Below are 15,362 nucleotides of genomic sequence, written 5' to 3' on the forward strand. Positions count from 1 at the left end.
TCTTTTAGTTGTCAGTGGACCTTTATTTTATTTATCTATATGAGGTGCTGAGAATCGAACCTAGTGCCTCATATACATGCTTGGGAAGCACTCTAACACTGAGCCACCACCCCAGTCCCCTCAATAATTTGATTTTGCTGACCCCTCAGTATAGAATATTGCTGTGTTTTTGTTTAATATAGCTACTTTTGAAGCCACAGATTTACAGGGAAGGGGCAAAGCCCAATATCATGTTTTAATAATGTTGATAAATGTGATTTTCCTCTTTTTGAATAAATCATTTTTAATTCTTGAATCCAACTCATTTTGTTTCTTTGATATCTGGCATCAAGTCAAATTAAAGCTCAACCCTGTTAAATCTGCGTTAGCATAATACATAGAGTTAGACTTTATAGGGAACTTTTAATGCCATGTTCATAAATGTTTGGTCTCTTTGTTTTTGTATAGCTCGCTCCTTCTCTTCCTCTACAAGAAGATTTTGTTTATCACTGGAAGGCAATTACCCATTACTACATAGAGACTTCAGGTAAGGAATGATGCTGATATTAATTAAGCAAAATTTATGGGTATACTAAAATATGTTTTAAAATAAAATTTCAAAATTAGTTTATATTTAATTTTAAACATTTTTAACTTTACTTTGTCTTTTATCTTCATTTATTCATTTTAAAATGTATCTTTTTGAGCATTTACGTGTCAGGCATTGCTCTAGGCAATGGGGGATAGAATAGTCAGACAACTCCCTGTCCTGATAGATTCTATGGATTGATTAGCAGAGAGGCAAACAATAATGGACAGATTCATAGTGTTCCAGATGGTATAAAGGGGAGAATAAGGCCAACTATGGAGTTAGAAGTATGTGTCTGGGGTAACAATGGGCAGTTATCTATTTTAAGTTAGAGAAAGCCACAACATCCAAAGTGATCTGAGCTGAAATCTAAAGAAGAGAGGAACTAAGCCAGCTGGATAACTGGGGGAGTGTCCCAGGCAGAGGACCAAGGTCACAAACCCTGGGGCTGGAGCAGGCTGCCTGCTTGGCAAGTCCCAATCACTTTGACCTATGAGAAAGATTAGATTGAAGGGACAGTGGGTTACAGCTGGTGGAAGGGTCAGGCAAGGATTGTCCAAGCGAGAGATCATAGTGACTTAGATTGGGTGGAAAAGGTAAGAATTGATTGTATTCTGAATGTATTTTGAAGGAAGGTTGGTTGGTGGATACTAGATATGAGGATGTAAGAGTCAAAGGAGATAACTAAAGGTTTGGGCCTAAGAAGCTGGAAAATTAGAGGTGCCACTTACTGAGAATAGGAGCTCTGAGGGAAGAGGGGGTTTGGAAGAGAATTCTGGACTTGTTAAGTTTGAGAAGCCCATCAAGTAGTTGGATTTATCAAGTAGACAATTTCCAACAGGCATCTAGACTTCAGAGATAGGAAATTGAGTCATCAGTATGTCAGTAGGATTTAAAGCCACGTGTCTAGGGAGGAAGGAGAGATGAAAGAGAAGGTATTCAAAAAACACCTTTGGGCTCAGTGTTCAGAGGTTGGGAAGGGGAGGATAACAGTAAAGCAAACTGCTTTTCTCAGTGAGGTAGAAGACAGCCAGGAGAAAATGGTGTGCTTAAAGAAGAGGAGTCCATTCTGTCTCATGATGCTGATGGCAGGCTAATGAAGACGAAAAATGGATCACTGGCTTTAGCTACAAGGAGCTCATTAGTGGGGTTTTTATTTTTTTGCGGGGGGAGGGGGGTACCAGGGATTGAACTCAGGGGCACTCGACCACTGAGCCACATCCCCAGCCCTATTTTATATTTTATTTAGAGATGGTGTCTCACTGAGTTGCTTAGTGCCTCTCTATTGTTGAGGCTGGTTTTAAACTCAAGATCCTCCCACTTCAGCCTCCCGAGTCTCTGGGATAACAGGCATGCACCACCATGCCCAGATTCATTAGTGTTTTGTTCTTTTTAAAATATTTATTTTCATGTGGTGCTGAGAATCTAACCCAGTGCCTCATGCATGCTAGGCGAGCACTCTACCTCTGAACCACAACCCCAGACCTCATTAATGTTTTTGATAAAATCCATTTTAATGGCACCTAGAAAAGAGAAGTACTGACTGGAGTAAATGTAGGAGAAAATGGGTGGAAAGCAGGTATAGACAATGTGTGTAGACTGCTCTCTCGAGGTGTGCTAGCATAAAGCAAGAGGGAGATTGGGGGCAAGAGGGGGGTTTTTGTTTTTATAAAGATGTAAGACGTGGCAGTTTTGTACTTCGGTGGCAACATTCTAGTAGAGGACAAGGTGGGTGCAAGAACAACCAAGGTGGTTTCTGAGTAGTACCTTTAGTCGGCAAGAGTGTTAGGATCCAGTGTGTTGGTGGATGCCCATCCTTCGGCAGGCACTGGACACTTCCTGCCAAAACAAGGGAGGAAGCAGAACTAGGACCAGTGCAGCAGGTGGGTAAGTTGGATAGGGAGTCTACAAGTTACCTTCTGGTTGCTTCTGTTTTTCTCACTGAATAGAAAGAATGGAGGATAAATATGGGGAATGTGAATAGATTTCATCAAGGATTGGCAAGCTTTTTTTTTTAAATTCTAATTTGTTATATATGACAGCAGAATGCAATTCAATTTATAATACACACTTAGAGCACAATTTTCATGTCTCTGGTTGTACACAAAGTACAGCCACACCATTCGTATCTTCATACATGTACCTAGGATAATGGTGTCCATCTCATTCCACCGCCTTTCCTACCCCTATGCCCTCTCCCTTCTCCTCCCTCCTCTTTGCCCTATCTAAAGTTCATCTATTCCTCCCATGCTCCCCACCCCGCATCCCCTTTGAATTGACAAGTTTTTTGTAAAGGGTCAGAGAGCAAAATGCTTGAGGCCTTGTCAGCCATACAGTCTCCTTTCCAGCTGTTCAGCTCTGCTGTCACAACACAAAAGCAGCTGTAAACACAACAGAAAAGAAGGAGCATCCCTGCATTAATAGCACAACTTCATATTTATGCAATGAGTAAAAATTAGGAAAAATATATATACCTTTAAATGTAAAATTTAGTTTTTAACTCATTTGTTTAGCAAACAGATCTACAAAAGTGATTTTTTTGTTTGTTTTTTAAATATATCTGCATTTTTCAAATGACTCTTCCTAGTTAGCCCTTGTGATTTTTTTTTTTTTCCTTCTTCAGGACTTTAAAGAAATGCACAGGTTCTTGCTTTAAAAGTTGTTTTCCCCACCTAGTAGCAGAAACAAGTGTGTATGTTGCAATGAAGTAAGGGATAAATAACAAAACCTCAGTCAAGAAGAGTGTCAGGTACAGAAAGAGAATGAGGAAGGAAGAAATAGAAACAGCAGTGTCTGACCCGGGCTGGGCTGTAAAGGATGAGTAGGAGTTCGTGAGGTAGACGGGAGAGTGAAGGCATTTCAGGTGGAAGGCTTAGCATGTGCTGAGGTACAAGGACATTGATAGTTTAGATGGCTGAAACTAAGTCTTATCTTCCAAAGAGCTAGGATTTTGATACTGTCAAATTAAATTTAGTTAATTTACTTCTTAAATTAAAAAGTCTTTCTGGTCACTTTCTCCCCATAAGTAGTTATAATCAAATCATGCTTGAACACTCATTGTTTCCTGGAGTATTTTATACTTAGCTATATATTTATAGGGAAAACATTTTTAAAAATCAAATTACAAACAAATTTATAAATCATCTTATATTAGTGCGAGGTTGCTCATTTTAGAAGAATACAGAATTAGACCTAATAAGCTAACATTTCTTGAATTTTTACTGTATGCTAAGGCACTGGACTTCACATGTGTTATTTCACTGAAAACATAATAGCACATACTGTTGTATTTTAGTTGTGTTTTATAGATGTTGGTGACTGAGGCTTGAATAATCTATACTGAGTCATCCAGCTAAAAGTAACAACCACTACTTGAGTCCAAGTGCTTTTCACAACTGTCCATACCATATCAAATTAGATATGTGTATTCTCCTGGGAATCGAGGGTGACCCTTCTCTTTCCGCTGTTTTCTGCATCCAGCTTAGTTTTATGGTTAACTGTGCTTATGTACCCATATGTGCTTATGTATGAAGCAATGTATCAATACATAGCTCATCGGGGTTGTGTTGCACAAGCTGTAGAAGGATTAAGTGAACTTAGAGCTTGGCATTTCCTAAAATATTTTGTATTTAAATGGCCTATAATGTTTTGTATTTTATTAAGAATAATTTAACCCTCATGCAGTATGGAAAGATGAGTAAAACCAAGTCCAACTGTGATGTTAAAAATATCCAACTTCTATTTTTTTTAATCTGTAATTTTAGTAAGAATTCTGAGAAGCAACTTTGAAAAACGAACTTTGGTACTAGCTATTATTAATGAGAGGAGATGTCAGAAATTTTAATAGTAGGTTTCCTTTTGGCTCCTCATATTTTAAAAGATGGAGATGGATTGAGGGCATTAAGTGACCGACTTCCCAAAGCTACAAAGTAATTGTAGTAGCAATAAAAAAACAGAACCTGTCATTTCCATATGTCCTGGGTTTCTCAGCTCAATAGTCAAAGCCAACCTATTTTTATATGAAGAGACTTAAAATTATTCACATCTTCTAAACTATGTGGGGAAAAAAAAGGCAAATTACAGGTACATAGAAAATTTTTATGTTACATATATTTTACCAATTATCTTCCCATTTTCCACATAAATGACTCACTCTATATTATCATGGATGAATATTAGCTGATAGAATTTATTTCAGAATCTGAGTTTTTGAATAAGAATATGGAATAGCATCATCTTAATTCTCACAAAGGTCATCATACCATGTATATAGACCTAACATAAGTTCAGATTTTTCTCTGTGTGAATAGGAATAGGGAAAAATAGAGGTTGTTTTAGGTGCAAATATGCAGTTTAAAATGTTTGAATATTTCTTTGATGAGCTTGTTTTTCACTATCCAGATGACAAAGCCCCAGTGACTGACACGAACATTCCATCCCATCTGGAACAGATGTTAGATATACTGGTTCAGGAAGAAAATGAGCGGGAATCCGGAGAGACGGGGCCATGTATGGAATATTTGCTCCATCACAAGATCTTGGAAACATTATATACCTTAGGGAAAGCTGATGTAAGTTCCTACTCCACAACATGTTCTTGGGCATGTAATACATACATGATGTCTTAGAGATAAAGAAATGGCCAGTTAAATTATAGAGGTCCATATCACACATGGCAGGATTCAAGTCCAGATCCTGGGACATAAACGTTGTATGGCCTGTACAAAGGTGCCATCCTTTGAGATAGCAAAGCTCCCAAGTGCTCCAGACAACAGCTGGTACCTGGACCACTTAGATTCCAGGGTAAACTTTCATGAAAATAAACTCAAGTCCATGTGCCCAAAATCAAAGAAAATGGGAAAAAACCTAGGGACAATTGGGTTACAAAAATTATTTTTCACAGTCCTGGAAGAGAATGTCACTGATTATACTGACATTTAAACGAACTGATGAGTGGAACCAATTCAAAATTTTAGGCCTAATGAATTTTGAAAATATCTTTGCAAAGGTAATACTGTCCTGTAAATAACATTTTATGCCATGAAACTTTCAAATTATATTCATGCATCACTAAATGACAGGGATATGTTCTGAGAAATGTGTCATTGGGTGATTTCCTGTGTGCCTACCCAGACCTTCATGGTATAGCCTACCACGCGCCGAGGCTATATGGTCCAGCCTGTTGCTCCTAGGCTACAAACCTATGCAGCATGCTACTGTACTGAACAGTAGGCAGTTGTAACACACTGGTGGGGATTGAAACATAGAAAAGGTATAGTAAAAGTAGGTGATGGGAATTTCTCAGCACCATTTTAAGCTAATGGTGATCATCCTTATATATGTGGCTCATCTTTGAAATGAAGTCACGCAGTGCATGACTGTACTTAGAGCAGTTTTGAGACCACGTGGTAGTGTGAGGGAAGAGGAGGAGCCTAGGGTTGGGTAGGAGGCCTTGCTTCCCTTTTCGGCTTTGTCACTGACACACTGTGACCTTTGGCAAGTCTCTTTGATTAATCTTCCTGCTCTTTAAGAACATGTAAGTGGGGCTGGGGATGTGGCTCAAGCGGTAGCGTGCTCGCCTGGCATGCGCGAGGCACTGGATTCGATCCTCAGCACCACATAAAAATAAAATAAAGATGTTGTGTCCACCGAAAACTAAAAAATAAATATTAAAAAATTATCTCTCTCTGCTTTAAAAAAAAAAAAAAAAAGAGCATGGAAGTGATTGATCAGGAGCCTCCCCTAACTCTAAAAATCTCTGATTCTATTCTGTGAATTTCTATAACATGTGAAAGGCAAACTGAAACGATAATGGACACACTTTAATACCAAAGAGAGTTCCGACTAGTTTTAAAGTGTATAATACATTTCAATTTTAGGTTAAATGCATTCACTTTATATTTTCTAAGCCACAAATTCCTAAAAACCTGTAATTCATTGTCTTCCTATCTGTCTCCCCAACCCCTATCCTTGGAGAAAGTGATTCTACAATACTAAACTGTATAAGTAATTGTACTCCTAGTAAATTTATTTTGATACAGGTGGTTATAAATATTATTAGCATTTTACCTGAATAGTGCAAGAAACTTATTATCTTAAAAAATATCATTGTATGGGCTGGGGCTGTAGCTCAGTGGTAGACCACTTGCCTAGCATGTGTGAGGCCCTGGGTTCAATCCTCAGCACCACATAAAAACAAATAAATAGAATAAAGGTATTATGAAAAAAAATTATTAAAAAATATATCGTTTTGTAGCCTGGTGTGGTGGCACATCCTATAATCCCAGTGGCTTAGGAGGCTGAGGCAGGAGGATACCCTTTTGAGACTAGCCTCAGCAATTTAGCAAAGCCCTAAGCAACTTAATGAGACCACGACTCAAAATAAAAAATAGATAGGGCTGGGGATGTGGCTCAGAGGTTAAGTGCCCCTGGGTTCAGTCCCCGGTACAAAAAAAAAAAAAAAATTGTCCTTGAGATTACAGTTTATACTATTTCCAGGTAGCACATCTATGATGATGGTTTGGGAAGATTCCTTTTATGATCATATTTTAAATGGAAGGAAGTATCAGTGCTTAATTATAGAACATGTAAGCTGCTGATTCATGTTCTCTTCATCTACAGTGTGAGTTATCATTAGGTTTACCTACTTTTCAGCAAATACTTAAAATAAGTGGCATGTTACAAATACTTCCTTAGTGAATATTCTTTGCCTATAATTATCACATTGTAAATACTTTTGCAGCAAATTTAGAATAAATCACAACAGTGTGTACCATAGGATTCATTTTACATTTGTGTATTAGGAGGCTTTCTTGCTCCTGTGTTCGGATAATAGAATGTTATTGATTACCTGTCATTAGTGTAAGTCAGAAGCTTCTGCCTTTGCTCCAGCAGGGCATCAACTACTATAGTTTTGTGTTACCCTCCCATTTACAGGTTAATGTTGCCTGAACCAATCTTAGCAACATATTATCATTGTTTGTAATCACTCGAAGCTATAGTTTTCTGCACTATATTATGGACTCAGATGTATAATTTTTTTTTCTAGAATACCAGACCTTAATATTAATTGAAAATTTTGTTCTGACAAAGTCAGTGGCCAACTGCATTTTGTCTTTTGGAGGTGGAACGCATTTGCAAGTGTCCCTCCTCCTCTGTGTTAGGCTTTCAGGTGTGTTTGCATTACTGTTCTCTTCCCGTTTGCTTTCCTTCCTAACCAGTGCCCTCCAGGAATGAAACAGCAGGTTTTGGTGTTCTACACTAAGCTCCTGGGAAGAATCCGGCAGCCTCTGCTTCCACATATCAATGTGCATAGGCCAGTGCAGGTCTGTTGTTCCCCTTGCATGAAATCATTTTGATTTCTTTTGTATAGAATAATTTTGATATTTTCCCAAGAATAAAGTCAATAAAGGAAATTATTCTAAAAATAACAAGCAAATTAGCAAATACTTGAGTTTTCATTATATATGGTTATATTACTTGTACTTTATGTCTTTTTATTTCTCTTCAAGTTTCATACATTATTATATTTTTTTTACTTTATGTCTATGATATTGTGAAAAGAGTTTATTATGTACCCCATTAAAATTTTAAATTAATGAACTTGAAAAATTTACTATTACTAAGTTTATTTTTATATGTGATTATAAATATTGCTAGTGTTCTAATTCATGCAAGGTATTTGCATTAGTTGAAATATTTAAATATCCTTAAAGTAAATGAATGGCTATTTGCATACTTTTTCAAGGTTTTAAAAATGTTTTTGACAGAAACTGATTCGACTCTGTGGTGAAGTCCTTGCAACACCAACCGAAAATGAAGAGATTCAGTTCCTCTGCATTGTGTGTGCGAAGCTGAAACAGGATCCCTACTTGGTTAACTTTTTTCTGGAGGTATGTTATGCTTCTCAAACCCCAAATATGCTTCCATGCAGATCATTATGAAAATTGAGTTCTGTGAGTAAGCTAAGGAGGAATTACACTTTGCAAGTTAACAGAAAGCTTGTTTCATTTCACAGAATTGTTTTTCATTTAAGATCACTGTTTTGGGGCTGGGGTTGTGGCTCAGAGGTAGAGCGCTCACCTACCATGCGTGAGGCACCGGGTTCGATCCTCAGCACCACATAAAAATAAAATCAAGATATTGTGTCCACCTATAACTAAAAAATAAATATTTAAAAAAATCACTGTTTATTCTAATTTGAAATCTCCTGGGAAAAAGAGATTTTCAAAGAATGCAGTTGAGCCAGATACGTAGGACGGTACCAGGTCTGGACAGATACCAACTGAGTATCTGATTACAGCTTGTTGGAGAAGTCACCACAGTTCAGATCAGGCGGATTCAGCCAGGCTTGCTCCACTGTGTGATGGGGTAATCTAGCGTGGGGCAAGGAGGACATGTGCAGATTTGGACAAGTTGTGAAAAATCACTCTTCAACCTCATATGGCAGTTGGGTTTGCTCTAGTTATTTGTGCTGTTTTTATAGCCATAATCATCAAATCATCGTTTACTTAAAGTCAGTTGATGTTTTGGACTTCACTTTCAGTCTTGAAGTATAAATTAAATTTTGTGCACTCTTTGATTGCATTTGCTTTCTTTGTTTCCAGTAGTGAAAACAGGAGTATGTTAAAAAAAATAGCTACAGTGTTTTTATTTAAAAAAAAAAAAATCTCTTTTGTCTGTCTTTCATTTTAGATTAAGGTGTAAGTTATGTGCATCACGATTTACTCTTTTTGGTCTATAGCTCTGTGAACTGACAAACACATAAAACAGGGTAACCACCACCACAATCTAGGCACAAGGTTGCCCCCCATCTCCCACCCCCAGGCCCTTGGCTGTCCATGCCTCCGCTCCCAGCCTCCAGCAGTAATGGCCTGTTTTCTGTCTTGACAATTCTCTTTTCAAAAGCATGTGAGCCTGCTTTTCCACCTAGCTCAGTGCAGCCAACATCTGTCCAGGCTCTGGTTCCCTTGTTCAGGTGAGTAGGTCCCTGTGTGCCACAGGTTTTGGTTCATCAGTTGGGGACTTTGGGTTGTTTCCTGTTTGGAGCAGTTACGACAAAAGCTACTGCAAACATTCACACACAGATTTTTGTCTGAATTTAGATTTTCATTTCACTTGGAAATATTCTTAGAGGCAGGATTACTAGTTACTGTATACATATATAAATGTATTTATTTTCATAAGATACTGCTAAACTGTTCTCCAAAGTGGTTTTATCATCTCACATCCCAACAATATATGGAAGTTCCTTTTGTTCCCTGTCCTCACCCAGCACTGAGAGTAATCAAGGTTTTTTTTGGTGTGTCTGTGTGTGTGTGTGTGTGTGTGTGTGTGTGTTTATTTGTTAGCCATCAAACTATAGATGAGTTTGTCTTCTACTCACACTTTTGAAGAAATAATTTAGGACCCTAATAGGCACTGTTAACTGAAGGTAGGTAAGTGGTTTAGGGACAAAATTTATATGAATTTTAATTTGTAGGTAGTGTTAAAGACTGTAAATGCCTGTTTTTCATGATGTGCATAATATTTTATACATTGTTATTTTACAAGTTTGATTCAAAATGATTTAAATAGTCTTATGATTTATATTTCTAAATATTTGTCAGTTCTTTTAGTTTTTTCTATATTTATAATAAATAGATCAGTTTGAGTATGAGATTTTTCTTCTCAAAGTTCATTTTTGCTAATGTTTTCTTAGATCCTTTGTGTACTTTAGATGTATGGATTTTCCCCCAAACTTAAGTTTGATTTCTTTCTTTCTTAAAATTTCTAAAACTTGTTTCAGAAGTACGTAGCTACAAGTCAGAAGCAGAAGAAGTTCTCAGGCCTATAGGTAGAAATGATGAGATGTACTTTTTGTTCCTGCCTTCAGAGAAACTTACATTTAAACCACTATGAAGAACACCCTTCAGAATGGTGACATGCCTGCTTTCTGCAGCATTTTTTAAAATATTTATTTTTTAGGTGTAGATGGACACAACACAATGCCTTTATTTTTATGTGGTGCTGAGGATCGAACCCAGGTCCTGCCCATGCTAGGTGAGCACTCTACCGCTGAGCCACAATCCCAGCCCCTTTGCAGCATTTTTATAGCACATATTTCTCCAAAGCCTGAGGTGGTACATGTCTCCACTTTTTTGAACAAATACTTATATTCACAAGCTTTTAATGTCAGTTATTACAGCATTCCTAGCATTGGAGTTATTTATGTGCCTTTCATATTCTCCTGCTGGTCAATAAGTTCCTTGAGGACAAGGACTCTGTCTTATTAATCTTTGGTTTTCCCTAGCTTCTTTAGTATTTAGTACAGTATAATAACTGCTTAATTAACCTTTGAAAGAATGGATCTTTAGAGAAATGCAGTTTTATACTTTAAGTACAGATGGTAGTGAAAATATTTTGCAGTTCTCAAGCATGTGTCCCCTGAAGTCAAATCTCTTTCATTCGTATCAGCTAGTACATGCACCTACTATGGGCCAAGTGCATACATATGATAGTTGTGTTAGAAATAGTTTTTGCCCAAAGTTGTTTACAGTGTGATGAAGAGGGGACGATCAATGTTCAGATACTGGGATAGAGGGTGAAATAAGATGAAGATCATAAAAATGATTCAAATGAAATTCCCTAAGTGCTCACAGGATGAAGAGTGACATTTGTTCTAGGTCATCAGAAAAGACTTCATGAAAGAGGTCACCTTTGAAATGAGCCTTGATGGATGTTTAGGTAAGATTAGGTGAACATAAGAAATAAAATATGTTCAGAAAACACTAAGATGTGTAAGAGTAGCCTGGACAGGCTAGGAGCTGCCAAAGGCTTTGAATGGCAGGATGGAGATTCATGCTTAATTGTGGACACTGGGGAGCCACCAATATTTCTTGAGCAGAAATATTATTACATGACAGTCTCTGTCCCTTAAGAAGTGAAATTGGGGCCAGGCACAGTGGCACATGCCTAAATCCTAGCCACTCAGGAGGATTGCAAGTTCAAAGCCAGCTTCAGCAACTTAGCAAGGCCCTGTCTCAAAATAAAAAAATAAAATGGGCTGGGGATGTGGCTCAGTGGTTAAGCATACCTGGGTTCAATTCTTAGCATCAAAAAACAAAACAAAAAAACCCCAAAACACAAAGAAATGAAATTGGTAGCAGCACTTTATACAATGGGTTCCTTTGGTAGGAGAGAGAAAAATGGGGAAACTAACTTGGAAGCTGCCAGAGTAACCCCGACAAGAAATAATAAGAACTATAACTGCAGGTGCAGTGGCACATGCCTGTAATCCCAATAGCTGGGGAGGATAAGGCAGGAGGATTGCAAGTTCAAAGCCAGCCTCAGCAAAAGCGAGGTGTTAAGCAACTGAGACAGAGACACTGTCTCTAAATAAACCTCAAAATAGGGCTGGGGATGTGGCTCAGTGGTCAAATGCCCCTGAGTTCAATGGCCTGTATCCCCCACCAAAAAAAAAAAGAACTGTACCTGAGTTGCAGCAAGAGGGTTGAGATGAAGACCTGGAGGTAAGCGCTACCTGGCTGTATAACTGCTAAGGTACAGGAAGCAGATCCTGAACTAGTCAAGCTGCTGCTGCCCATGGAAAGAAAGGAGCCCCAAAGGAGCTTGTTTTGAGGGAAAGAGGATAATTTTGGTTCTGGATGCTTTGAGTACTCTACCATGATTCCCTGAGACAATGAGCAGGTGGTTGGTATTGCTAATCTGTGATCTAGGAGGGAAGTCTGGGTTTTTAGAGGTTCAACAGTTGTGTGTCCAAAAGTGTTGTGAAAACCAGTGAGATCCCTTACATGGAAAGAGACATTTTTAGTGGAAGCACTTTACAAGAGTTGGGCAGCAGTTGCTATCACCTAGGGAACTTGTCTAAATGCAGATTCCTTGGTTCCACCTCTAGACATTCTCAGCAGGTCAGGACCCAGGAATCTGTTTTTTTGTCAAGCCCCACAGAAGACCAGGGTGCCAACAGTCTTGGATTATACTTTGAGAAACACTGCTATATGGAGAGTTTCTTCTTCTTGTTCTTATTCAAGATAGTTTTCCCAACAATATTTAGTATTTTAGATGGAGTGAAATATCTTACTTTCATAAAGACTTTGATTTGAAGTTGAATTTGTAAAAAAAAAAAAAAAAAAGGGGGAATTATTTGGCGTATCCACTAGGTTCCATAGAGTTGTTTTCTTCTAATACATGTGTGCTCAATTTCTCAAGAAGATTGGTCTAAACAAAACTTAGGAGCAGTAAAAGTGATGTATAATCATGGTAACTTTGGAAGTAGTACCTTGACTTCCTTCAGCCTTAACGAGCTCCTGAGATGAGCAAGTGCTGTGGTGGCCTTGTGTGGAAGCTGCCTGTGATCGCCTTAGCTTGTCTGTGTGATCTGATATTTACTCTTACATTTAAGTGGAAATAGCATTTTCCCTTGAAACTAATCATTTACAGCAGTTAAGATTTTCTTTGGGTGTGTGGAAGAGGGCACCAACATTTCAAGTACATTTTCTTATCCTCAGATACAAATAAAAATGTCTCAGAGTGATTTCTTATATTTTTATGAAGCCGAAGGATAAGGAAGTATAAGGAAGAAGTTCATATATATTTAAGAAAATTTGAGTACTTTGGTGGAAATTGTAATTAAGTCTAACTTTTTAACTGAACTTTTGAACTTTAAAGTATTTTTGTTTTTAATTTTATGTCTTCTACCCCCATGATCTTTGAAGAATTGCCAATGAGACACTGTATTTACAGTAGCCTAGTAATAAAGAAAAAAATAACTATAATTGAACCCCCTCACACGCACACACTATTATTAGTTGGTTTTAATTGTGGTCAAATAGTTATCTTTAATATTTTTCATTATGGTAAGGGGTAAAACATTTTGTAGTTAATATGAAGAGTATCATTAATTTCTATGCAATTGTAAAATTATATATAAAGCATGGTTTGTTAAAAGTCCAAAGCTGGGCACAATAGCACCCACCTGTAATCCAAGCTACTTGGGAGGCTGAGGCAGGAGGATCACAAGTTTGAGGGCAGCCTGGGCAATTTGGTGAGACCCTGTCTGAAAACAAAAAGGGCTGGGAATGTAGTTCAGTGTAGAGCATTTGCCTGGCACATGTGAGGCCCTGGGTTCAATCCCTAGCACCATCAAAAATTTTAAAATAATTGAGAAAAGAAATGGATATTTTCATTTTACATAATACTTATGGCTATTTAGACATGTGGTATATTAGTTATAGAAAAATCCATGAAAGTATGATTTCTGGTTATAAAGTTCTTAATAATGTGAACCTTATCAAACATACAAACATACATATGTTTGTATTTCTTTTCAGAACAAGTTGAAATCATTGACTTCCAAAGGAGCAACAAATGTAATTTCAGAAGACATATTAAAAGGTGAAGATTCCTTGTCAGCTGACACAGGACAGTCCCATCAGCCAGAGGACCTGCATGGTGCCACCGGAGTAGAGCCCGCAGAGTCAGAGGAGGAGCCCCCTCATCAGATGGACGACCTGTCCACGAGCTTGGATGACCTCAGTATCACCTCACTGCCGGAGGCCCCTGTTGTTCGTCCAAACCAGGACTATAATTTAGTGAATTCTTTGTTAAATCTCACCAGAAGTCCTGTGAGTCGTCCTCTTGACTTTTTCTCTTTAACATGATCACAATAATATGCATGTAAAGTAGAAAACATCAGACACGGTGGCATAGACCTGTGATCCCAGCAACTCTGGAGATGAGACAGGAATCTCAAATTCAAAGCCAGCCTCCGTAAGTTAGCGAGGCCCTGAGCAACTTAGCAGGACTCTGTCTCAAAACAAAAATATAAAAAGGGCTGAGGAAGTGGCTCAGTTTTAAGTACCCCTGGGTTCAATCCCAAGTAATAAAAATAAATAAAGTAGAAAACAGTCTATTCTTTTTTTAATGTAAAACACTGAATCTTTTTATATTGAGTTTTTCCAGCTTGATGTGTGTCTAGTTCACAACTTGGAGGGTATGTCTTTCCCCTTAGGATGGCCGAATAGCTGTGAAGGCCTGCGAGGGCTTGATGCTGCTGGTGAGTCTGCCAGAGCCGGCGGCCGCCAAGTGCCTTACTGAGAGCACTTGCTTGTGTGAGCTCCTGACTGACAGGCTCGCCTCCCTGTACAAGGCCCTACCTCAGTCGGTGGACCCGTTAGATATTGAAACCGTGGAAGCAATTAACTGGGGGTAAGCACCATTCTTTGTATTTCCCCTAAAAGTGACTTCTTATACCTACATTCGAAAAAATGTTTTTATTTCACAATGATGAAAATCTTTAGTTTTGATCATTACTAATGACACTAAATGGAATATGGAGGCTTACATTAAATTTATCGAGTGGTAACAAGGTGGTGTGGGGACAGTCCAGCTGTTATATAGTTGAGGTACTTTTATTTTGTCTATTATGCTGATCAGTTTTTAAGGATTTACATTAAGACCAGGAACTGTGGTATGGTGTGGTGGCCATGCCTGTAATCTTAGCTACTTGGAAGGCTCACAAGTTCAGGGCCAGCCTGGGCAATTTAGCAAGACACTGTCTCAGAATAAAAACTGAAAATGGCTGGGTATGCAGCTCAGTGGTAGAGCTCCTGTGGATTTAGTCCATAATGCTATGAAGCAAACAAAAAACTAAACAAACATACCCAGTATCTTTACCTGGTTCTTTTTATTAAAAAAAAAATCTAAAAGAGGACTCTATTTTTTCTGATAAATGACTCGCACAGCCTCTACAGCAGTCTCATGTGTCTTGTGGCCTGCTCAAGTGGAATGTCTC

General features: G+C 38.1%; 1 protein-coding gene across 1 annotated transcript in view; it reads left to right on the forward strand.

The window, feature by feature from the left end:
- The first annotated feature begins 255 nt into the window (after positions 1–255).
- Fhip2a (FHF complex subunit HOOK interacting protein 2A) overlaps positions 256–15,362 on the forward strand; it is a 30,266-nt gene continuing 15,159 nt past the window's right edge. Inside the window, exons 1-6 of the mRNA XM_015494871.2 lie at positions 256–526; positions 4,970–5,139; positions 7,789–7,893; positions 8,338–8,460; positions 13,900–14,193; positions 14,580–14,776. Coding sequence (XP_015350357.2) covers positions 5,020–5,139; positions 7,789–7,893; positions 8,338–8,460; positions 13,900–14,193; positions 14,580–14,776 — 839 coding nt within the window. The 5' untranslated portion in view covers positions 256–526; positions 4,970–5,019. The remainder of the gene's footprint in view (positions 527–4,969; positions 5,140–7,788; positions 7,894–8,337; positions 8,461–13,899; positions 14,194–14,579; positions 14,777–15,362) is intronic.

The sequence above is a fragment of the Marmota marmota genome, unplaced genomic scaffold (assembly GCF_001458135.2).
Source record: "Marmota marmota marmota unplaced genomic scaffold, marMar, whole genome shotgun sequence".
NCBI classification, from domain to species: Eukaryota; Metazoa; Chordata; class Mammalia; order Rodentia; family Sciuridae; genus Marmota; species Marmota marmota.